Raw genomic sequence first — 26,708 nt, 5'->3', positions numbered from 1 at the left:
CTTTCTGACCTCAGTCTGCTGTGCGTAAAAGGAAGGTATTGTTCAGAAATGGGGCTTGTGAAGGAAGCAAATCAGTTGGTACAGTATAGAAAATCTACAATCAGTCAATCAATTAATGTTTGAGTAGGGGTAGTCTGAATGGCATAATATGATCTTGCTGGAAGCACCTGGACACAATGACACCTGTCATCTTTTATTTTGACTTTATTCCTTATTTTTTGTTCTTAACTTTCTTGATGTGACAGAAACAGGAGCATATGTACTTTGTGTTCCTAGGCATAAGTAGGTGAAGCTTCCAGGGTAGAATGAGCTGTAGTGTATTTTACCACGCGTGCTGCCAATGAAATCATCCAGGCATTTGTCAGACTATCAAATATGTGTGCACAGAGCTTGAAAATGCCTTCTCTGCAATCTAAATGACTATTCACATCATATTATGATTTATTAGGCTTTAAAATTGTTTCCGTAATATTACTGTAATTAGCTCAACCCTGAATTCTTCAACTTAAAATGCTCTGATGTCATTGTGTTAGAAAACCAGCAAGGCTAAACTGAACAAAATTACCTTTTGATATAAACAGCTGTAATGTTTTTCTCCAGACCTTAGATGAAGGGAGATGTAAACATGCTTCTGAGATTTTTCTCTTACCTAGAAGTTAAAAATAGAACTTAAAACTCACTCTAGTTCACTTGCTGTTGTGGGAATTGGAGAAGGAATTAATTGAAGTGCTATGACCTGAGTTAAGCAGGGAGTCATATTTAGATGATCAGACAAGCTTCTTCTAGCCTTAAAACCTAGAGATCTCAGAAAGTTGTATGCAGCTTCTATAGAGTGAAAATAAATAGCAATGTTTTTATTTTTCTAGTCTTTGAAAATTAGATGAGATAATTAGAAATTACAGAAAAACATGTGGCATTCCAGTGAGAATAATGATTTTTTTCAGTGGTTTGCCTAAGGGCTTTTGATACCAAAATAGTAACAAGATTCAAAGTACAAAGAAGGTTGATTTAATATTCCTTTAGGGAACTGTCCTGAAGAATATGTAACAATCTGCTTCAGACAAGCAAATGTGAACCCAAAGACATTTTCGAAATACCACATTCTTCCAAGCATTCACATATAATTGCATGACTGCCAGTGACAATCGCATTCAATTGTTAAAAGAAATAATTCTGGCTGCATTTTTGAACAGATGGGTAAAAATTAGGTGTGTATTAAGGCCAGAATAAATTGGCTTGCTTTGAAGAGGTCATCAGATTACAATAATCTTCACTAGCCAAAACAGACCATAAGACATTTGGAACTATACCCAATACATTTTTTTAATCTGATGTTTTTAATTTTAATCTGATCTTTTTAGAATATTTAGCTAACTTGTAGAGGTTATACTCAAGCCGATGACGTCTATATTGGACATGAGATTTTCCTGCTTTGAAGATATGGTTTAGGGATCGTTGTTTCTAGCACAGACAACTAACTGTTCAAAGGATACAGTGTTTTAAAAAGTGAAATCTAAAAATGAAGAACGAAGAATGGAAGTCTTTCCATACTGATACTACAAACAGCCTTAGACCCTTACATTAAGGATAGTGAAGTCAAATTTAAGTTTGACAATTTTTGGAAGGATCTTTGGGGTTTTTTTCATGCGTATATTCTGCTTAGAGTATATACACTGTACCAAACCCGCACTTTTTTTGTCACTGCACATTTATTCTGTCACAAGCTCCCAGAACAAAACAGCTAACTGGTGCCACACATGGAAGGGCGGTTACCCAGGAGTCTAATCACTGTGGTGGAACAATGCAGTTTGAGCACAAGTGAAGTATAGGAGCAGGGTATATGTATTTTGACATGAACTCTGACTTGATTGTGTATGTCATGGGCTGTGTATGTGCCTCATTTTATCTTTCATGCTGTCCTTCATTTTATTTTCCAGATATATCTGTTAGAAATATGGGCGATAGGGATGTTGTTATGCTCCAGTGTGTTTTAATAACTTCCAACCAAGTGTTTTTTTAATTCCATGCAATTACAGGTGCTAGCCAGAGATTCATGAATTTTCCTCTTCCTCATCAAATGTTCCAGTTTTCATGTTTTGTTCGTCTGTACCTGGTATAGCACCTTCTAGAGTGATTAGATCAGACTTTCAATAATACTTGTATTGCAAATATACAAAGAAATACTGTCAAGCTGTGTATGTATGTTCTTGCAAACTTCATAAAAAATACAGCCAAAGGGGTTGTCCATCTGTTACCAATGTAATGCAGTTTATGATCTGTGTGCTTTTTAGCTCTGAAATAACTTTTAGAAATTCATTTAAACATTTTTCTCCACTAAATTTGATTTTAATATTCCTTGTCATTAAAAAACTTAAGGAAGGATATTTTTAACTCATCAAAAAGATAGCAGGCAAAAACATTTGATTATTTGAGATCTAAAAAATGATAGCAGATAGAGTTCTGGAGGTAGATCTGTTTCACCAGCCTGCCTTCCTTTTGTTAATATAATGAGTGTTTTTTTCCAAACTATATTCTAATTTGTATTTATATGCATTAAATTTAGATAGGTGTGTATGAAATATGGGCAATTATGTTCTTAGCTGAGTTTCTTTCAATTCAGTTTTATTTGTTTGTCTAGTGATGGAGCATTAATGTGTATTTTCTCATATAGTAAGGATTATTATTTTTTTTTTTTTTTAGGTTTTTTGAATGATTCAGTTACTAAGTGCATTGTGGCTCTACGCTTGACTGTGATAGTGAAAGTCAGTACCTGCATGCCTGTGGGAAGCCATTCAGATAACTTCCAGTGTTCGGGGAAAGGAAAATGTATCACCAAACCAGATGAGGTAAGGTGAACTTACCAAGACCTTCCTTATAGTGTGGAAATTCCATGATTTTATATAAACACAGGGTAAATTGTGCTTGGGCCTCTGAGTGTGTGCGTACCTTGCTGCTGTGTAATAGCCTTCTAAAGCTCACAGATGTTACTAAATAATAACAATGTATTATTTTGCTTTTCCTAAAAATCAAGCACTTAAAGTAAGAAAGTAACTGATATGAGATGAAAAGATTTATACCCTGCCCTGGCAATAAAAACAATTATTCAAATCAGGTATAAGGTAATGTGTACTGCATCTTACTGCCACTATACAAGAATATTTCTTTGTGAGATGAGGTGCACGTGGTGGGCACTTGGGATCCCCAATCTCCAGACCAGTGTGTTCCAGTTTAAGTCGTCAACCTTCTTTTGGTTTTAGGTCTGATTTCATCTAGTACTTACTTATCTCTCCACGTCTCAATAATTGCTCACTCAGAAATCACTGATCAGTGCAATGGAATTGTCTGAGCCTAATTATGAGAAGAAACACAATGGAGTAATTTGGTAATGTTTGGAAGTTTTTCTGTACAGCTTTTTCCTTTACATAACGCTACCTTGAGAGATTATAACGGCGACAGCAAGTCCACTGGCCACTGTGAATTTTTTGTGCGATCTAGTAACATGAGAAAATAAGAACCAAATGTGTCAGTTTTGCAGTCTGTATACTGCTTTTACAAAAGCAGACTAGCCTTCTGTGAATGAGATCCTGTATTCTCTGTTACCTTATATACATGTTGATTTTGTTTCATGGATTAAAAGTAATTTACAGCACAAATATGTGCAGTAAATCTTTGGCTTTATTATATTCATTTGGGAGATAAAAGCAATAGTAACTGTTGAGTAAATATTAACAGCTGTGAGCCTGCTGGGAGCACAGAAAATTTGGCATATTTAGGGAATTCACTGTTAGTTCATCTGCTACCATTTTCTGATTTAAATTCTCAATAAGCATGTTTGATAGAAAAATGACGTTTTGAATTGTAACAACAATAATTAAATTGCTACAGTAATCTATAAACGCATGGCAGTGCTAACATCTGGAATAATTAAGTATCTATTTTATTTCTCAAAACTGAAATTTTAAAATGCTTGAGGTAATGTGTGAACACAATTATAGCAAGGTGCGTTTAGAAGTGCTACTTTACCATACCAGCTGGCTGGTATCCAAATAAATTATTCATTCAGACACAGTGTCCTGTTTCATAGTCCAGTTTAGTGTTTCTGCTTTACTATATTTAATATTTTTATTTTATAAATTCAGCATCTTGAATTTATGGAAAATAATATGTTCAAATTTACTATATATAATAGCATATCAAAATGTCTTCTTTTTCCATTTTTTGTCAAGTTGAGAGTTAAAAACTTTGATAAATAGTCTTATGTTCTATTTTTTTCATGTTGTTTGTCCATTTTTGTGACTCTAATTTCTTTCTCTTATTGCATGCCATATGTCACAAAATAAAAATAAGTTACTTCCTGTATCTATGCAGAAGCATTAATGTCACTCAAAAAAAGAGAAATCAGTACCTGTATGTAATCTTGACGTTGAAAGTTTTGTATGCTAAAACTAGAACTGTTAGTGATAAATTACACCCCCTCATGCACATGTAGTGTGTTGCTTTCGCTGGAAAACGAATAGAAAAATTTAGGATTGTTCATGTCTTTCCACCTATTCTTTCTTTGCACCTAAGAGTAATAGCAGGAAAATTTATTAAGGTAGTGTGTTTGATGTAACGTGCACCAGGCTGTAGTTGGCCGACAGCTCTGTGGCTGAAGCCATGGGACATAGAAATCATGGTGAAGTTCGTTTCTGAAGAGGTGTCTATCAATTCATGGCAGTCAGAGAACTGGAATTAGCAGGGTTCTCAACATCTCTTATCTTCAAATAAAATTTTAACTTCAGAAATGTAATTGCTTTTATTTTCACTGTCACAAACTGCTCCTGAATTTTCTACAACTTGAACACATGAGGAATGTGCCCCGTGATCCTCTCGAGCGCTGTCTCACCTATGCCAGGTAGCCTGCTGGGCTGGGGTAGCTCACTAAAACCTGAGATACAGTGTTTCCCAATGTAGAGAGTTTCTGTCCAGCTTCCTACTCCAGGGAAAATAAAAATGTTGTGTCTGTTCGCCCATAGTGTTTTTTTAAGTCTGTCAGTTTTCCTTACCCTTTCGCCTATTAGTCGCATAATGGAGCTTCAGCCAGGAAGCTGATTCAGGCCCAGTGTAAGCAACATAAGTAAAAATAGAAGGTGCATATTACATTAAGCAGGATGTTTTTGCCATTGTTTAACTCATCTTAGGTGAGATATGCCCTAAAATACCTTGATGATTTCCCTAACGATGGAGCTAACAACTGCCAAAATTACATGCTTGATATGTACCAGGCGTTGTATACGTCTCCCACAAGACGCATCTTCTGCACTTCTTTTTGCAGAACTGAAACTTTAATTTTCTTTAGGTTTACAGCATGCCCTTTGTGATTTGCTGTTTGTTTTTATCTATAATTCATTCTGTTTTGCACGATCTAGCCTTGCAGGATGCAAAGCAAATTCTTAGAAGAATACATAAAAGGCCTAATACCATGCACAAGCTAAGAGCTCTGTCAGCTGTAGTCATTGCTTCCAGTGCCAAGAAGATTAATGATTGTCTTTGTGTTTTTATGTACTTCATAGTTTTATTCCAAATCTAGTTTAATGTAAAAGAATGTAGTAACACATCTGCTTAATGGGAAAGTTAAATGTAATTAACAATCTGCAGTGAAATAAGTGCAGTGGCATACTGTTATCTATGGAGTGCATAAAACTATAAACAAATGAATTCTGGTCTAACCTGGAGGTCTTGGCCAGTTTTTACTCATCCCTTGCTGATACATAACTTAGCTTCTACTCAGCTAGGTGCTTTTTATAGAGAGTGGACATGCAAAAGAAAGCTTTTAATTGCAGAATTTCTTTTTCAATTACTGTTGCTTTTGAAAGGAACAGAAAATTCACCACTTTGAACAAAGTTCTGTGAAGTGAGGTGATGCTGAGTCAAAGTGATGCCTTTTCCTTCCTTTGTATGAACTTTGTACCTCTGCTTTGCTATCATGCTTGCCATTCTTCCACAATGGAAGTGGGAATGTGTCAGAAGGATAATACTGGTCTTGGCATTGTCACAATATAAATACCACTTTTGCATTCATATACTCACCTTTACACCAGATTAAGTTGTCCTCAAACTAGTTAGCTGTGAATGGAAGAGAAAAATCTTGGTATTAACCCAAAGGGAGAGAATTGTTTGGTGTGAATTTCTGATTCCGTGTAGGATTTTAAAGTGAACTTTGGCCATCCATTGGATTTGAGCGCCACAATTTTGCTTACATATGGGGATAAAATTATTTCTTTCACAGCTTGCCCTGTTCCGTAACTTTGGCTCTCCTATGTAAAATATGGAAGAGCTGACTGTGTAAATATGAAATTTTATAGCTAGATTTAGAACCCTTGAGATTTACACAAAAATAATTGGCCTCTGCCTGCACTGGGAAATGTATTGAACTGAACAGCAATATTTCCATGTCTTCTATATGGGCTAGAAGCTTTGGGGTAGATTGACATGATTATATTTGTAGAAAGGCTAATTATAAAAAAGCCTCATGTATACCTTAAGGCATGCTCTCCTGCATATGGACTTAGTTTCCTAAGAACAATATAGTCCTAAATACAAAATATGTAATTATCATACAGCAATGTTTTGCTCAAATATTATAGCAACTCACTGTGAGTTGAAACAAATACTGAAAGTCTTTCTCAGCAAGAGAAAGAGTAGACATTCATTTTGTTCTGGTCGTCTTAACAGCTTCTTTACTATAGTTTAAAAAAAAATGAGAGAAGAGGTGAGCTTATATGGTATCTCTAGTCTGAATTTTAGAATCTGCTAAGCATGTTATTACTCTGCTTACTTAAAATAGGAAAAAAATACTATATTCCAACTATATTTATAATATCATACTTACAGATTGGATAATAGCAAATTATTTTAAAGAATTTATTTTATTGCCATCCAAAATTATATATGATAGATTTGCACTGCCATAGTCAAGTAAAATACACAGGTGAACTGTCTATCGATAGTAGATTGTTTTGGAATTCTTAGATAGTGACTTTAGTACTAGCATTATGGCAGTGTGTAGCTGCTTCTTGACTTAGTTTTCCTCAAATATGCTAGTACATGTCATCTATTCAGGAAAAAAATTAATAGTATCATTTGGGAAAAGTGAAGATGACATGCCTAATAAAAATGATGACACCTAATCTTCTCTATGGAATAACTTGTCTGCATCTCAGAACTGTTATCTATCATTAGACATTTCAGTTTGAAGTGTTACAATGCTTTTCTTTTGCTGCTTTTAAAACCCATTTTGTTAACTACACTTTATGGTAAATTGATCCCTATATTGTACTCTTAAAGAGATATCAATATTATCTAAGCTTTTCTTAACTTCCTATTGCATTACTATTGTTAAGGCAATGACTGATTGTTGCAGTGTCTAAATATATTAGTACTTACATTATAATAATCAGCTTCCGTTGCTTCAAAATGAGATTTTAGCGCAAGCAGAGCCATGCTGTTTGCGTCTGTGCGGACAGTACAGACATTCCCTTCCTCTCTGATGAGTGGTTCAGGTAATGATGTATTTCGCATCTTACTCTCAGATCTAGCATAAAACAACCACGAACCTGAGCCTACCTAACAAACGTGGTACCTCTCTGTTCTGACAGAGTGAACTTTGATGGTATGTTATACTTCTTGGACCTCTTGCTTAGGGATGTCTTTAAGCATCAGAGAGACATAGATAAGCCTGTTCTCATTTCCAGTGCATACACAAAGACCAGAAACACATTTAAATGAGATCAAGACTCTGATCTCTTTAAATGGCACAGAATCTAGGTACAGTGCCTGTATCTTTCCACATGCTCTACTCATGTAGATTTTAAGAAAACATGCCATTTTTTTCATAGTATGCTATCTCACTTTGTTCATCCAGAACAGGTGAGTTATTGAGACAGGTAGCAACCTTGATTTTGTATTAAGTCTAAACTCAACACTCCATTCCAGGAATGATAACAAACACTTTAAGTCAATAACATAATTTAGCATCAGTAAGAGTTAGAACAGCTGTGAAGGATGCTGCAGGCAACATGTTTATGTGCACTCTTTACCTGGGTCCTGATCCATATGCACCTGAACCATATGCACAATGGTACTGCATGACTCCAATGATATGAGATGTTGAGGACAACACTAATTTTGAACCACTGATCGCTGTTGTCTCTGGGGACCAAAGTGATCCCTGTGCTGATGTGTTTTCCACCAATGGTATGTGGAAATGTGGAAATACTTGCTGTGTATTTAGTTAATTGTTTAGTTCTTAAATAAAAGTGATTATTTGTTTCTCTCTGTTAGCCGCTTTCCTGTGTAGCTCATATGAATTATCTTCAAAGTAAGTTACTGTGCTGTGTGATTATAATAATTTTGACTGTGTTTTGCTTGCCTGTCTTTCCTTTCTGTTGAACTACGGCCTTGTTTGGAAACCTGTCATTGCTAATGTGAGATATTCAGAGCTGTTTGTGAAGAGGCTTGGGTAAATACCAGAACATGTATAGACCATACACTTAGTAGGGACTTCTGGCACTCCTGATAAATAACATACCCATCATTTTGAGTTTTGGAGATGTATAGTATTAATCCTTGTTTAAATTCTACCACTGTAATATTTGTAAGGAAGAATGAAATCTGGGTTTTACTGAGTAAAGTTTTTTATTTGTATGAAGATGATTATTTTCTTTTCTACTTAGGTCACAGCTGTTTAGTCATATGAAGCAAACACGAGTAAAAATAGAAGATAAATTAGTAACCCCATTTCTTTGTTTCTAGTTTCATGCACATTCTGTACTTTGCATTATAATGTTTGTGCATGGGACAGCTGCGTTCCAGCCCTAATGGTCTGGCTTTGAAACGCATGAAAGTAAGTGATGTTGCCATCTAGTGTTTAATGAACAAAGTAAGAAAGATATTTAATCTAAATGTATACTACAGATGAGAGAACTTTCCTTGCTTCCATTCTTTGAGACTTCCCTGGCAATCTTAGTGACCTAAAGATTTTTTTAAATCTAATTTTAATTATTTTATTACTAACAAAAATGTGCCATATCATGCCTACTGTAAGTATTTTAAATCTGTAACTTTATCAGGTGTAGTGCTCTTGATCTTTTATTAAGCAGCAGGGTTTGGCAAAAGTAACAAATATGTTCATAAGACGACATATTTTAACAGAATTGAAGGGATGTGTTGCTACTGAAGTACCACTCCAGTGAGCCTCTGGGACCCAGCCCTGCCCTTCACATAAAGGGTGCATCTTTGTAGTAGGATTTTGTTGCAGTAAATCTGCACATTAGTTATTTTGACAGTTATTCCAGTCTATAAATGTAATTTCTGGAGTGGAAGAAAAAAATTGTAGTGATTTAGACATTATGGATCTGATCCCAGCCTCCTCATCTAGATGAAATTACCTGATATCATTAAAAATCTTAGCTGAAGAATTGGTGCACGTTTAGTATTTCAAAGAGTAACTTTGTGCAGTTGATGTATTTATGGCAGCTACTGTTTTTACAAACAGGAAAAAGACAAAAAAATCTTTGTTCAGTAGAGTATTCAATGAAAACATAATCTTTGAAAATTTATTGTGAAGTACATATCCTGTTTGTTTTTAGGCAACTTTCTTCTGCGACTGCGAGGATGAGTATCAGGGTTCCCTGTGTGAAGAATTTGATGCTTGTCAGAGCCAGCCCTGTCAGAACAACGCAACATGCACTGATGTAGCACAGAAACACGACAGGAACAATTTCACCTGCAGCTGCCCGGCTGGTAGGTTTTGCATTATGCTTTGAATAATGCATTTGTGTTTTAACATTCGGTGCATATCTTTTGCAGAGCAGTGAACTGTGGAACTTCAGATACTAGGAAAGGAGGAAAATACAACAACAACATAAGGGCAGTTTTTAAAAGGCTGTGGAAGATTCTTCATCTGTGAAAAATGCCATTGAAAGCCCACATCTGAACCATAACCCAATGAGTGGATTATTTGTAACTAATACAACTTTACCTACTAAGAAGACATGACCAAAATTTAATTTACATCAGCTTTTCCTTAATCTGTTTTTTTACTTTTCAATGTAGATTTTAAGTATACATCATAACTAACCTTTCAATAAACATGCTTTCATTGTAACTAGTAAACTCTTTTCTTCAGTTGCACCAATCAAATGGAAGAAAATTCTCTCCACGCTATGCAGTTGTTGGACTGTTGCTCAGAATTAACTTTAATTTTGAAAACTTTTTAAAAATTCATAAACTAAACTGAGTAATTTGTGGGTTTGATTAATGAACAAGTGTCTGAGTTCTCTGAAGTTATTTTAAGAACATTTGCTTTAAACATTTGATCAAATGAATATAGACATCTTAATTGAAACAAAAATTAAACTAAATATGATGGTCATATGCTGGAGGGTAAATTAAAGATACATGCTGATGGAAAAAACCTTACTAAATGCTATTATAGAAAACTCTGCTATCTGAACTATACATTTCAAAACCAAACTCAATTACCATAATAGAAGTTAGTTCAATATATATTTTCTAAAATTATTTTAAAATAAAAGTTGGCTAAGATTAGGTATCAGTAGCAGGTAATTTATTTTGCTTCCTACAAACATATTACTGTACATTTTCATTTCTGTAATAGTGGTCAGTTGATATTAGAGAGAAAGGGGACTTATCTGAACCAGAAAAAAAAAAGAGGGGGAAAAAAAAAAGGAAGGTGCTTCCAGAATAGACTCGAAGATCTGCAGAATATAAAAGCTATATCATAAAAAGCAGATAGAGAAATGAATGATTTGGTCAGGTTTCTAGTGGTGGTTGTGTCTAAATGGTTATTGACTGCCTTTAATGCTGGGTAGGTGTCTGTGCATTAAATGTATATAAAAGGTACATGTAGCAATACTTCCTTTATTCTGCTCCAAAGCAGGATCATGGAGTGGGTGTTCTGATATTCCCTTAGAGATGGGAATATTGTTATTCTTTACCCTAACGCATGTCAGCACAAGCTAGAGAAACTTCTAGCTGCAGTAGATCATGTGTAAGTACCAGCCTGAAAAATGGCTGAGCCAGAAGCAGGTGGATGCAAGTGATGCTTTAATGTGACTGCCACGTACTATCCTCGGAACTGTTTTGTGAACTTTGCAGTTCAGAAAACCAGCAACAGCAAATTATTAAGCCCCCTTCATTTTCTCCAATGGCCCAGACATTTCCTTTTAATTATACTTTTTCTGCCTCTAGGACTTGCACTTTTTCCTCTCTTTGCTTAAAGTCAGTATAGTGAATGTGCAGCAAGAAAGGGATTTATATTTGTATTTTTACATAATGACCTGGATTTACACTGCTCTGAAAAGAAGTGAAGTTGTTATGCAGGTGTACTCTATTTCATAAATTTGCCAAAGGATCAACTGTCACTTTAACAAGATATGTAAATACAGTTGAATAATGATTTAAATATGAGAAGAGAAAGATCAGAGTGGAACAAACTTAAAATGTTTGAACAATCCCTACCATTACTGTCATGTTGAATATGGTTGATGCAGAATTCTTTTGGATTTTGACAAGTAGCTTCCAATGAGAAAAGAAAAAATGTATTTGTTTGTTTTGTTTGTGGTGTTTGCTTTTATTGAGATTGCTATCATGGAAATTGTTCTACATCAAGTACTATTAGGCTAAATTTCTTTTTTCAAATTCCCTACCTCAGAAGAAATACAAGAATAATTCTAAAAAAACCCTGCCTGAATTCCATGAAAACAAAATTTTTATTGGAATATAATTTTAATGTAAAATACTTTTCCAAATACTTCAAAGTTCTCGGGTTTAGTTGTGTAAAAAAAGCTTTAGGGGGAATATTTATGGTAATTCTGATGTGCTTATTGTAAAGGCTAAGACTGTTTCCACTAGGAAAGCTTAATATTTTCAAGTTGTACAGCTAAGTTTTGCAGAGTAACATCATAAATATACTTCCCACTTTTGTACAAGACTCCAAAAGTATCACTGCTGTTGTTACACTTAGATCGAGTCCGTGATAGTTCCTGCTTCTATTGGTAAGTTACAAATTACAGTGCCTTGATAAAGCAAATTGATTTTATTTGTGTAATGATATAAAATCCTAGGGCTTTTTCGGTTATTATGATCCCAGATATCTGCATCAAGTGCATATGTATTTTTTTTAAATTTGGCCTCTCCATATTTTAAAAGCTGCCTGTGAGTTAAAAACGTAGTCGCTATTAGGGACAGGCATTTCAATTGCTTGCTTCATAAAGTGTTAACACAATTGTAGAAAAATTGATACCATGAGATGCTAGGAAACAATAGCTAAGATCATGACAGTTTCTTGAAGAAAATGTATTTCTCTTACATATTTTTGAAATATAATATATTTCCATTGATATCTTACTGTCTTTTATCTTTGGATTTTATCCTTTCCATTTAGAAACTTTCTCTAAAATATGATTTATGCCGTTATTTTCATAATTGTTTCTTCTCCTTGTCTGGAGAACAACTGTTAGCTCCTATTGGGGAAAAAAATTATGTCAAAATTCTAAATATTTCCATCTACAAAACTTCTACTTCTCATGGGATAAAACAAAGCTTACAATAGATGGAATGAAATTATTTGGTTTCCATATGTGAAGGCTTCCTTTCTGAATGACCGTGTGATCAAGTCCCTCTGTAAATCCTCAGTAAGCCATATATAGTTAACTTCATTTATTACCTTTTGGAACTTGCATGGTTGTGCTTGATGGCCTCCATGCATTATGTTTAGGTTTAGCTTTTAATTTTTTAAAAATATTTTTTCTTAATTTTTTTAATAGCAAATGTCTAATGTTATGCAGATGGCTTAATCATTGTAAACTTCAGTGGCTTGTGTTTCTACTCAAATTTTTTTTTCCCCCAAATTTGTGCCCACACATCAAAAAATAGGAAAACTAGCTGTTTTCATATAATTAGGAATTTCTAAAAACTATTCATTGCATATGGAATAATATTAACGAAAATGGTAAATAAATATTTAATTATCATAAATGTCTCCATATGCAAGTTTCAGAAGCGTTTGTATGTGAATAGGATCATGTTTCCCAAATCATGATAGAAAGAAGTGTTATGAAGATAAACATCAGCACAAAATGAATAGGTGTAATGATTCTTAAAGTGTACCTCACCAGAAAACTGCCCCCCCCATGATTGCTTAGCACCTCTTAATTTGTAGCACTTGCAACATATTTGCTGTGAAATTCCTGAATCATATTCTCTTTCAGATGGACAAAACATGCCCTATAGATAATAATGAGACATTTATTTTCCTAAAGCTGACATAAAATATTATCTCTGATGAGTTTTCCCGCAAGCTATAATGAGAATCACAGGAAGTCAGATTCTTGTAGCAAGCTTCTGAGCAACGCAATCATTTCTGCTTTTCCGTGCCAGCATTCTTTTGGATACGCGTTGAATTCCAGGGTAATTTTTAGCTTTCACAAACTTGGTAACAGTTTAAAGATGGAAACATGTTTAAATGAGTTAAGCTTATTCAATACTGTGCTATGATTCATAAAAATAATCAGTTGAATGTGAGGACTTGAAAAAAATGTGAAGCCTATAGATGAAAGAAATCAGTTGATGTAGTTTTCTAGAATACTTCATTGCTGTTTTTGTAAATTTTATGTTAATTTGAGACCAGTTAGAATTACAGAAAATCACTAGTTACACAGAGTGAGGTTGACGTCCCTCCAAGTGCCTCAATCCGGTCCAGAGGAGCTACCTCATGAGAGCACAGTTCTGGTTTTCGCCCTCATTATTTTTCTCCAGTTTAGGTGATTTATCGGCATTGATCCAGATGCAACATACAACAGAGTTTCTTTTCCTAGGTTTTGCATTGCAGAAAATAGGATCATAATTTAGCGCTCTATAGGATATAAAAAGCAGTAAGGTACACAGAGAGGAAAGTCTTATAGATCCTTTTCTATAGTAGTGCTTTAGCAACTCCAAATATAACAATCTGTGTTGAGAGCTATTCTGTGGTGACATCAATAGATTTGAACAGGTATAGGTATTAACCTGCCCAAAAGACTTAAAAATGTTAATTTTGATTGCATTAAAAATAATTCTTTAATAAAAAATAAGGTTTTTTTTCTTTTTTTCTTTTTTTTTTATTTTTACTTTTTCTCCCCTGTGTAAGCAAAATCCTAGTCTAGGCATGTCCTCTATCTCACCTTGGGGTCTTTGTCTTAGATACCTGTTCTTAGCAGTGTATTAACAGTGTCACCTAGTCATAGCTTACTGGTCTTTAACACCAGACATTGTGTTAAACATACTTGTTATGGAAAATATTTACAATTTTAAGTAGGGTTCCTTTTAAAAAATAAAATGCATCTGTGTGTAGTGTGTAGTTTCTTCTTCAGTCATGCATCCAAGATGGTTTCTTGGCCGTAAATAAAAATTAGAAAGAGGAATGTGTGGTATTTGTTAAGGAATTTAAGTTTGAAGTGTTTAATCATTTTGATTGTATTTTGTAAGTTTGTTCATTTTTTGGGGATGTGTTATAGACATCAGACATATGGAACAAAGTAAACTTATGGTCAAGTAGTACAGTACACACAATCTGTAGCTTGTGAACTTATAGGAGCTTATTTGGAAGAGTTTGCAACTGTGCTGAGCAGTTCTTCACAGCTCCCACTTAAAATAAACACTCTTCTTGAAGCCCAGAAGTAGGAGCAAATGACAGTCATTCAGCATATGCACAAATAATTCATAATGTCAAGTCTTGTTTAAAGTCTTGCTAAAGATTATTGACTTGAGATTCAAGATGTGTTTGAAAACCATTCTAAAATGACTTCTTTTTTGGTTATATGGGTGCTGATGAGGACCCAACACCAACCTCCATTATACTGGTGCTGTCAGAATATTGCTGCTGGTAAAATACAATTGATGTGATCTCGAGCTTTCCACTACTTATTTGTATTTCTCCAGTGAAGTATAAGTTCTAATTAAAAATCTCATTTTATAAGAATGAGATTTATAAGAAATATAACAAATTAGAATACTGTCCTGGATTCTGTTTCTTACTTTGGTTAATTTTATTAAAGAAAACTAATGATACTGTTTGAATGACCTAGTAATACATTTAGTGATAAAACCTCATTTTTGCTATATTTTCTGAATGTTTTGTGCTGTTTTGTAGGTTACACTGGAGAGCTGTGCCAGTCAGAGATTGATCATTGCATCCAGCAGCCATGCCAAAATGGAGGTACCTGCTCATCCAACATCAATGGATTCAGTTGTCAGTGCCCAGAAGGTAAACGGGAGACCTATCTAGTACCTCATACAAACTGGTGTTTTGCAGGGTGTACTACTTAGTCTAAATTTTCAGTTATATTTATATATATATTTTAAAATATTTTTTAAATTGTGCCTCGGACATAATTGTAGGCAGAAAAAAATCCAGATGAGAACTCTTTGTATAATCAGCAATAGTATATTTTGTGTTGTCCAGTAAATGTGTGAGAAAGAAGTGCCTCCCTTGTAGTATTTGCATATTTCTGCATATGGGTCAGTTGGCTAAAATGTGTGTAAGAGCAGTAATTCAAAAACAAAGGAATGATTTAAATCCTGCAAAGTTTTAATTCATTCTTCTTTCTGTTTGGACTTATTCCTTTCTCTACGTGAAGGCCTTTTGGTGATTCTCATTGGTAAATGCTGTAAATGTAACTCTGCAAAATGAGGACACCACAAGTGCTTTCGTAACAATTTGCTGACTGGAATGGCAGATGCCTAAATTGCTCATAAAAAAATTATCAGGAGTGAAAGCTCTCAATTATGAAGGCTTCTATTAGTTATTTATAATTAAGATTAGAACCTTGAACTAATTATATCCCTGTTCTTACTTGATCTGTGGATGTTGTTTTTTATTCTGCCAGCACCTTATGCTTACTCTAAGGGTACAAGTCTTTGAGAACTGCTGCGGTAATATATACTTGCTTAATAATGAAGATTATCTGTAATTTCTTTAGACTGATTCCTTGCTTTTCTAGAGTGTTATGCTTTAATGAGTGACCCACTTAACAGCTGTGTTGAAACACAGACACTGACATTTTGACAGCAGTGCAGATCTTGCATTTGGAAAATTGTTTGCCTTATAACTAGTAGCAAAATTCAGTGAGAAAATTATTAGATGTTAGACTTGATCAATAATTTACTTGCATTTTTCTTAAGATCCTTGAACAGATTTCATTAAGGATGCTTTGCCGGAAATGATCTTTCCAATAATAAATGCTTGGAAAAGTAGCTGCTGGGACTACTTTGGTTGTTTTAGAATTGCCATATTTCCGTGTGTGGCGTACCTTAATTGCTTGCTCCTGATGACCTGGTAATGAATATGCTGACCATCTCTCAACTTCTCTCCTACTGCCATTTGAGACGCTGGCCACGGGGCAAGGTTACTGGTGGGCTGAGGTCCCCACGTGGCCCCATCACCCATCCTCTGCTGTGGGTCTGCTGTGGTGCTGCGCCTGCAATAAGGTGCTTGTAGCGTAGCTCTTCGGTGCCCTGCTAGAAGGCGTTTATGCCTTGGGTGCTGTGCGGGGTTGTGGCTGCTCTCCTGCTCAGGGAGCTCATGCCAGCAGCAATTAGCCCGTGAACGGGAGCGGGGCAGGCTGCCAGCTCCGCCTGGCCAGCAAGCCCTGGCATGGCCGTGGGCAGCAATGCTGCTCTGGCAAGTACACTGGAGCCAAGGGCCCCGTGCCATTCCCCTGTGCCGTGTGGGAGACCTGAAGCACAGTAGAGGAAGACCTTCCCTTCTTCTCCGTCCAGAGCTGTTCTCCCCAAAGAGAGTGACGGAGAGGTTATCTGATGTGCCACTGCTTGATGTGTAGCATTCTTATTGACAGCAGCTTTTCTGCTGCAGGAGAACCAAGTTCCTTGCGCTTCTCTTTTCTCAGTTTTACGTGTGTTTGGCTATCTCTGTGTCACGCCACTTGGTCCTACATTCTTGTTGCCTGCTTTGTTTCTTGAATACTTACCTTCTGTTCCTTTCTTTGCCACTGATCCATATTTGGGTTTGATAAGTTTCCAGTTGTCACCGTTGTGTGTTCTGCTTTAAGTAGGCTTATTTTGGCACTGTCATTGTACTATCTTAGTATTTAGGCTGTGTGCTCTGCTCTTTTTCCTTCTGGGCACATTGGTACCATTTTCTCAGTATTCTGGTATTTTTGTTTGTTGGCACTTCTGTTCTAATTATGTGCTACAAACTTGTGCTCCTTTTCTGCTTGAAGTCTTGAGGTTTTCTATGGTTTCTGGACTTTACTTAAAGATATGATGGGCTTTTTGACCCTTCCAGAGGAAAGAAAAGAAATTACAATTACTTAGCAACTTCAAGAAGTACCTCTACTCATAGACTTTGTTGATAGGCAGACATGCATTCTGGGTCACCTGTCTGAAACTTTCTGTGCAGATTTACCAGTTCTAGTCTCCCAAGATAATTTCTGTGTTTCCAAGAACAGCCGTGTTACAGAGCAAGGACAGAATTGGGGGAAGGGCTGTTACTCTGATTGCTTATTTATATGTCTAACATGCTCACATGGTATAAATGTTTTCAAAAAGCACTGGGGCAACACAAGAAAGAAATTTTACTGAAATGCATTTACAACTCTTGTTAAAATCAGTTTTCTTACATTGACCTGTATTATTTCCAATGTAGAAAAAGCCTTCGGAGGGGATAGAAATTTTCAGGAATCGCTTTCTGTCTGGACTGCCCAGGGTTATTTCCCTTAGAAAGAACAGTCTCGTACATGCTGTGTCTGATCTCAGTCCCTTGGACATGAGAAAATCATTCTTAGGTTTGCAGGAACAAATGCCATCTTGTGTGCATGGTTGCTCTTCTTGAGTGAGCCTGTGATAACTCAAGAGCAGCCCCAAAGGTTCTCCCTGACTCCCTAATAATTACCGTTGTTTCAAAGAGCAAATGCTTCCCATGAAGTTATGTGGCTGTGCTTCCTACTCATGTCCCCACCATCAAGAGGGGAGAGTGTTGGTGCAGAAGTGACACAGTCTGTCTGCAAGGGCCAGTGCTATTGCTGTGGAGTAGCCTAATGGGCATATTAGGTAATAAGATGTTGCTTTTCTCTCTTGTTCGGGAAGATCTACTAATGCCAATGAGCTCAGGAATTCAGATATTTTGTGGAGGGAAAGAAAGGGTTGGTTTAACAAAATATATTCTCTAAATTTACTAACGACTGCATTTCCTGTGATTCTTCTTTCTTCTTTTGAGGTATTATCCTCTCATAGAGGCATATTTTGAAAGCTTTTGTTTGGGTTTTGAAGAGATTTGGTTATTTTTTGTAAATACAACAAAGGATAGTTAATTGAAGATTGCAGATGTAATAACTTGCAGATTTGCTATTTTTTAGCATGTCCTCAAATTTTCCATCAAAAAAACCCCTACCAAAAACCCATGATAGGTTTCTAATTTAAGTGAGGTCTCTTGCTCTGCTGCTATTCTCCTGCTGTGCTTAACAGTAATTGCTTGTTGAGAAGAGGCCTTCCTTTCTGTAGTGCTAATTCAGCACAGTGGGGGAAAGGTAGCCAAGGAGGTTATATGTGTGTAAAAACTAAAAGACTGGAGATATAATGTAGTTAGGCAGAAAATGATAAGAGCAGATGGAAAGTATCATGAAGGGAAAAGAAAAGGATGGCAGAAAAAGGAATGAGACAGAAACAATGAGGAATGATCTCGAGATTGTGCATTTCTTTTGCAAGTGAGATCTGTGGTTCGTGAAAGTAGCATGTGATTACTTAGAGAAGGTGAGATCGGAGGCACTGAAAGAGCAGCTTGAATCAGATATGAACATTTCATGATTATTCTTTAGACAATTTTACTGTCTTAAGAGTCCTTTAGTAAAGAAAATTTCTTTATGCTTGTAGATTCCATTTTCTGTGTGATGCATTGTAGATTTTAATGTCCCAAATATGTCAGAAAATAAACTGCTATCTGAAGTTGAGTCACCTGTGCTAAAGAGAAAATTGGATTTTATACCCAAATTTATAGTGAAGAAGCTTATGCAATACTAAGGACTGAAAATTTTGTTCAAAATTTTTACTCTTTGTTATTGTGAAAAGGATGTTTGGGATGTTGTAGTTACTTACGATGTGGTAGGGATCTTTGATCATCCTCTTTAAAGTTTCATGATGATAAACATACGTTTAGCAAATATTACCTTCAGATGATCATGCAAAGAAATTTCTAGACATTCTAAAAACCTACACACAGTAAACATATGTCAACCTGAACATGGATATTTGAAATTCATATTGAGAATGATTCCGTAAATACCCATATCACTCTTAGATATCTCCTCTGATTTTCTTCCACTTATTGTAATGTGTAACATACTACTGTATTGACAGTAATATTAATTAATTTTATTTGAGTTGATTGGGGTACTGCTCATCAATTTATAAATTTGGTTACTTCATTTTCTTTAAGTCACTGAGAAGTTATGTAAATTCCCAAAGCAGCCTGAAGTGGAATTCAATATATAAATAATAGAAACATAGAAAAAGCTGGTTGGAATAAGCAAATATAATTACAATAAATGTTTCATCGATGGAGGAACTAGTTATCCTTACTTATGTAGTTATTAAATTCATTGAAATACTTGTTAAAAGTTGTTTTGGTTGTTTGGTTGTTTGTTTTTTTAAAGTGTATGGAAATTGCAATCTGTTCCTTACACATGCAAATTTTGTAAAGTTGATAGAATGAAAGACTTGGTACTTGTGTATATATATATTTTACATATTTTAAACATTTGGAGAGCCTTTGTTAATTTTGCTCCTAAGAAAATACTAAAATAAATTAGTAGTGGAATATAGTTTTGAACAAAGCCAGATAATAATGAGCAAAGTGCAGATCAGTTATTCAAAGAAATAAACTTCTGTTGCAAGATGTTTCTGAAGTTCTGTTACATGCAATTTTAATGTCCTGATGATGTGTACAGATGAACTGCATTCAGTGTTATAGGAAACATTAAACTTTGATAAAAATAGCAAGCATTCAGTTGGCCAACTACGTGAAACTGGCTTGGATTCTTGGGATTTTGCTACTTTCTCTATGCGGAGGTCACCTGCTCTGACAGAAGTGGCAGAAATCTTTTCATTCAGATTAATATATTTTTGAAAAATAGTCATCAGCAATAATGGATTTCATAGCCATCCTGCAGAAGGAGATAGAGAGAAAACAATGCTATGATTAGGAATAGATAACTTGAAATTCACATTTCTGGACTGATTTTATTTTACTATTGACAATTTGATTTGACTAGCTGCAGGTAACAACAGCTAGGCAACACACTGAGCAAAAGTGCCCTGAAATACCTGCAGGTATTTCTGGAAATACTGGAAAGCAGCAAATTTATGAATGCTCTTACTGTGCTTTCTGTGGTTTAAAAAATAGAGTTTGACAGCTATAGAAGATGCTAAGTTGCGATTCATATGTGTTGATTCGCAATAGCAGCTAGAAAATGCACATTGTCACCATGAATTTTAATTGACTGGGAGAACAGAAATTATTTGCCTAGATTAAGAATAGTTTAAGTTTCAAGGTCTTCACTTTTTCTGGGCTTCATTGTTCATGTAAAAGCCTTTTTCTATATTATATCTTGCAGATGTGATTCTAACTTCTTTAGGTTTACGTACAATAAACCTATTTATTGTCTTGATTCCAGGAAACTAGGCCACACAGCTGTTGCATATAGAAGATTTCCCAAGATTACTGGTGATTAGAGAATGCAGAAGTCTTCATATTATCATAAGAGAGTTTAATTTACTTGAAGAACATTTTGTTGTTAATTAAAAATTTTTATGGCTGTTTAGTTTCTGGTACTTTCTGCTAATCTAATGTTTTTACCTAGCATCTTCCCAAATTGCTCTTATTTTTAATAGACTTCTGCTTAATGCTTTAATGGGTTTAGCGTCTGTTCATCTTTATCCATAAAGACTTTGTGAGGGTGAATTTTAATAAAAATCTTACAACTACATTTTAATGATTTCTAGATTCCTTATGATGAGTATCTTTTTCACCTTTACAGAATTCTGATGAAATACCATCAGGCATCTTATATTTCCTCACAAAACAATTTTCTATAGGGAAAATAATAAATTGCCTGTATTTCTTTTAATATTTATCCCTATATTTCATACCCTAAACGTTCTGTAATCCTGAGTCCTAGACTTAATTTTTCACATTTGTGTAATTCTTGGAATTCGGTCTAACATAAAATTCAGGCAAGTTGGTTGTTCCGCAGACTGTATAAAAAGCAGTTGTACAGTATCTTCAGAAAATGTTTAACTTCCTTGATTTGTACATGGCTCTTTTGCTTTCAATAGCCAAGTAATTAAAATCTCACCGTGATGAGAAATCTGGCTTTTATCCAGAGCTTTTCTATCTCTGAAAACATTTTCTGATCTAGTTTTTATCACTGCCCTGCAGGTCTGTAGCAATATATAAAGAATATCACCTGACTTAATACTTTATTCTTCTTGACAGCTAGCCAAATGGTCTGATCCATGTAAGCACAAATATTGTATTGTGGTTTTTAGCAGTATAAATCTTTTCTAATATTGCCTTTCTCCTTTACCTTCTGTGTTATTCCTTTGGTAAATTTTGCATTCAGATCTTTCAAATCACGAGTAGTCTTTACATTTCAGTCATGTCCCTGTTACACCAATAACGACCTAGATGCAGGGTTGGGTTCCTGTTATCTGGCTGAAGAACAGTCCAGGGGATATTTATCCACAGATAAATAATCCTGGTTTTTATTATTTTTTTTCTCCAGCATTTGATTCCGTTTTCAATCAATACACCTCTGACTTTGTTTTTTTAAATTTATTATTTGCATTATTTGTTTTCAACAGTTTTATTGGCATGGACTTAAATGTACATTCAGAAATGCCAAAATAATAGATCTTCAGTTCAGATGTGTAACTACTGCTGCTTTGAGTATTTTTGGTTATTTAACTCATACATAAGATTTAAACTTCCAAAATCAACTAAACACGTTTTGCAGTGCAGTCAAAGATAGCACAAGGGCAACATGTTTTAGTGTATTTTAAACCTGCATATGTTCTTGAAGTGCTTTGTCACTTGAAACATTAGCCATCTGCCAGTAAGCTTCTCTTTGTAGGGAAGATTATTGCAAAGGTTGTAGTGAAGCAGCATTAGTGTCATTGTGTGACCTCAGATCTCTTTGATCCTTTTTAATCCGGTTTCAGAGTTAGTGTAGAGATTTCACCGGAGTCATTGGCTGATCTCCTCCTGGTAATAGTTAAAAGTCCTTGCAGATTCTTTTAAATCGGTCCAGGATTTTATGATAACGGGACAGCTTTTTTGATTTGTCAGTAAACTGTTGCTGGAATTAGATTCTTGATTTTAGGGTTTCTGTTCTTTTCAGTTTCTGATGGTTATGAAGTTACCATCTACAGGAAGGACCTCTAATACAGGATTCCACAGTATCTGTTTTTAAGCTCTCCCTCTTCAACACTGGTGTGCAGGTGGTCCTGCTAAAGCCCGTGAAGCAATCTGAGCCATAGGTTAGCAAAATGGAGAGGCCAGAAAGCTCTTGCCTGTTCTTTGCCTGTGCCCTGCCACACCTGCTTTTCATTCCTGGTCTGTTGCTGAGTTAAACTGTTAAAAGTTCAATCTGTAGGTTGTTTGTTTTTTTTATTACTTTTTTTTTTCAAATTGGATTATTTTTTCTTTGGTTTTCATTCTATAGCTCTGCCTTAAGATTTATGAGCATATGAGGGAAACATGGCTTTTTAAGTCATTTGTCCAGGACTGACTATTCTGAGGATGTTCCTAAAATCCTGCTGCCAACAGTGGCCCAGAATATCCTAGTTTTCTCTGGAACTCACAGGGCAGTTGTGGCCTTTCCATCTTTTTCTTAGTTACAATCATCTGAGTTTTGTTAATTCTCTAAGTAGATCCCTCTAGTACACTCTGTGTGGGTTATTCACCGTTGTTTAATACCATTTCCCTCTCTTTCTGATGCAGTTCACTGAGCTTTTGTGGATCTATAAATACCCTCAGGGTATTTAAAATTAATTGCCAGTCTCCCTTTTTTGTGGTGTGTGCTGGAAACTTCAATGTCTTTAGGCTGATTATCTTAGCCCTCACTCACTCTTCAAGTCTTGGAGCTCAGTCAAGTTGACAGACTATGCTCAGTTCACTAGATCTTTCTAGGCCAGGTTTTCAACAGATCTAATCAATCAAGAACAAACTATGTTTGTTTTTAGTAAATGTTTGGGGTTTTTTTGTCATGATTTAAAATGTACATTAATCTATTTCTTATGCACTTGTTTTCAGAAATTGCAACCCCTGACTTGCTACCCATGATTACAGTGCTAGAACTACAGTTAGTTACAGTTTAACTCACCTGAATGTGAATCATGAATAATTAGAAAAGAAAGAAAAACAAAATGCCCTGAAAGTAACACATCCGTCAAAATTAACTGAACACTATTTCCTGATGAATTGTACCTTGCTTGAAATGTGGAATGACATTGTTTAGAACAAAAATATTTACTGAGTCAGTAAAAGATAACGAGACATTGTAAAGTATGTATTGAATGTGGTATTTGGTCTCACTTTTGTTATTCATCATAAGCTTTATACAATATAGGTCTTCAGTTCTAATACATCAACTGCTTTTAATCCAGCAGCGAGACTTTATGGATAGAAAACCTATAAAAGTAAGGCCAAGAATCTGCTTCATTCCATCAGGGATAAGATTTCAATATTAAGTGTTAATCCAAAGTGTCACCTGTCATTGTTTTCATGCTCTGAGTCGTTTGCAGGATGCTATATAACAGAGACATCTCCTCCATCTTGATCCTTTCTCTCACCACCAGGCATGTTTTTTGTGGTGGTTTTTTTTGTTTGGGTTTTGTTTTTGTTTTGTTTTATGTGGTTTGGGTTTTTTTTAGTTTTGTTTTTCTCTATTTCTGATTAAATATTTTTCAAATCCTAGAACAATTTTCATGCATTTACTTATTTTCTTTAGTGTCTGAAATGTTGCTACAATCTCCTGGATAGCAGTGGCAATGTGGTCTGTTCTTTGTCTTTTAGACTGGCACAACTGCAGTGGTTTACGCTTTCTGTTAGAGTAGATTGGTAAAGCTGGCTTGCTGGTCTTGAGCAGAGGCTGGCCTGATTTGCTCCTGATTTCTCATTCCTGGTGTATTATAATGTTAAGAGCTGTTGTATAATGTAAGATATTCCAGGGAACTTTAAGCCTGAAAAATAATGGTATGTACAAATGGACCAAATACTCATCAAAAAATATTGGAATTGAATGGAAAGGACAATTTGCTCTTTTATTTGGAAGGGTGCTAGAATTTGAATATACTCTTCTGACTTGCTTTTGGGTACAATAACCACGCATCATGTTACTACATATATGATGTATGCATATGTATAGATACAATCTAGAGTTATTATACTGCAATTTGTTCATATATTATTCTTTTCTACATCTGATTAAAAAAATTCCCTTGCAAGAATATCCTTTTCTTTATGTCTAATTTTTACACGGTGTTGCTTCAATAAATCATTGTCTCTCCTGCTAACGAGAAGTATGTTCTTGTAAAAGATATTCTATTAAATTGTTGAAGCTCAAGTAAACTCACGTGCTGCTTTAGAGGTTGTTATTCTTAACATACACATTAACAGTAATGAAAAAAAAGGTCAGTTTTGGCCTTTCTTTTTTTTCCAGGCTAGTCTGTTCCTGACCTTTAGAAAATCTTATCTGCTTTTCTAGCCAGACACACTTCAGAAAGTGGATAAGCACTGACAGTTTCAACAAATATTTTTGCAATTCACCGCCTTAATCATATGATAGTATGATTCTACCTGAAACATCTTTTATCATACCGTGTTACCGGGTAAAATTAGAGTTTAATATCTATAGGAAGTCTGTATTTTTGTAATTTTCATATAATTAAAAAAATAGGAATATAGCTATATCAATGGCTTACTTTTAACTTGCTTCAGTTATTAATATTGTATGCATAGCAGAATGCTTACTTATCAAAACTGTTTATTTCTTTTAGGGTTTTTAGGAACCTCTTGTGAAGACAAAATAGACCCTTGTGCATCATCTCCCTGCCAGAACAATGGAACCTGTTATGCAGACAGACTTGCCTTCTCCTGCAGTTGTAGTCCTGGATTTACAGGACCTACGTGTGCTCAGCTGATTGACTTTTGCGCTCTGAATCCTTGTGCACATGGCATTTGTCGCAGTGTTGGAACCAGCTACAGATGCCTCTGTATCCCTGGTTTGTACCAAACAGTTACATGTTCTGTAAATCTTCTAATACTTTTATATGTAGATTCCATATATAGTTTACAATGACTTCCTTTTTTTCTTTTCAGTGTATAAAACACATTGAGCAGATGTTCTGTCTGTTTAGAATAATGATAGGCATCTACACATTCCATTTGGAAAATCAAAAATTGCAGAGAGCACTGAAAATACCACTGAGATCCATATGGCTTGGTTGATATCTACAGCTGTATTATAAAACCATAGTCTGCAGGATAAATCTTTTTAAGGTGAGGTATAAGTGTCACTGGAGTTACAAAATTTGGTAGAGAGAATGGAAAATGTGACACTGATCATTGGGGGAGTGGAAACAAACAAGGTAGATAAACAAAGGTAGAGAAGGAAAAAAAATTGGTTACCCCATAGGTTTTTAGTTCTGGCATCCATGTTTACATAAATTACCTCTCTTCAGAAGTTCCAGTGATACTGCTTAGGTGAGTATAGCTAGTAGACTTGGCTGGTAACTGTTTGACAATGCAGCCTAACAGTGCTAAGCATTCTGCTTAGCTCTAGATTTTTTTCTTCATTGTACCAATGTAACAGAATATCGGGGTGCTTATAGCTCCCTTTATACATTTTAGCAATGATAATTAATAGGTGAAGTAGCAGTTAGAATGACTGATATCATGTGCTGCATATCCACTACTGCTTAAGTACTTACAGAGTGAAAACCAATAATCTTTGTTTTCATTTGAGTAATTTTGGTGCGCTTTTTTTTTAGTCTGTTTCTATAAAGCTATAAACTTGAAAACTGCAGAAGTTAAGGGGAACGTAAATTCCCAGTGCACAAGGGATAAACTAAGGAGTGATACTGGACAGTTAGTAGCTCTCTATATACATAACGCTGTGACACGCATGTTGTTCTACAAAGTTCCTTTCAGAGGAATACCTTTTCTCTGCTGCTTTACCTTGCCTTGTGGGAAGCCAGTCACAATTCTCCAGCTCTTTTCCCTTCCTTCTCAGTCAGCAGGATGTGCGGGTATCCTACCAATTGCAAAGGTTTGGCCAGAAGTAGGCAAGTAGTCCTATAGGTGGTGAGTCTGAACATTAGTACATGCCACATCCAGATGTTTTCTTTTTAGCCTGTGCATAGAAAGAAGTCAGCTTCTTTCTCTTCCAAAAAGAAGTTTCTCCTTTTCCTCTCAAGAAAGAAGCCCACAATCTGTTCCTAGAACACTTCAGATTAGGGTAGTGAGGCTTAGGACAAAAAGAATGTAAAATAACTGTTTAATTTGACTTTCATGTATTATTGGCATTTTGAGGAAGAAAGATGCCGCTGCTTTCTGCTTCTTATGGCTTTAGAGCAAGGTGAAACGTAGAGAA

The 26,708-nt window shown here is 35.4% G+C and overlaps 1 protein-coding gene across 1 annotated transcript in view; it reads left to right on the top strand.

Moving 5' to 3' along the window:
• Window positions 1-26,708, top strand: part of DNER (delta/notch like EGF repeat containing) — a 135,442-nt gene that overhangs the window by 79,671 nt on the left and 29,063 nt on the right. Inside the window, exons 5-8 of the mRNA XM_052804430.1 lie at window positions 2,701-2,846; window positions 9,630-9,783; window positions 15,194-15,307; window positions 25,114-25,338. Coding sequence (XP_052660390.1) covers window positions 2,701-2,846; window positions 9,630-9,783; window positions 15,194-15,307; window positions 25,114-25,338 — 639 coding nt within the window. The remainder of the gene's footprint in view (window positions 1-2,700; window positions 2,847-9,629; window positions 9,784-15,193; window positions 15,308-25,113; window positions 25,339-26,708) is intronic.

This window comes from Harpia harpyja, chromosome 12 (assembly GCF_026419915.1).
Source record: "Harpia harpyja isolate bHarHar1 chromosome 12, bHarHar1 primary haplotype, whole genome shotgun sequence".
NCBI lineage: Eukaryota > Metazoa > Chordata > Aves > Accipitriformes > Accipitridae > Harpia > Harpia harpyja.
This window is presented reverse-complemented; position numbering and strand designations above follow the sequence as displayed.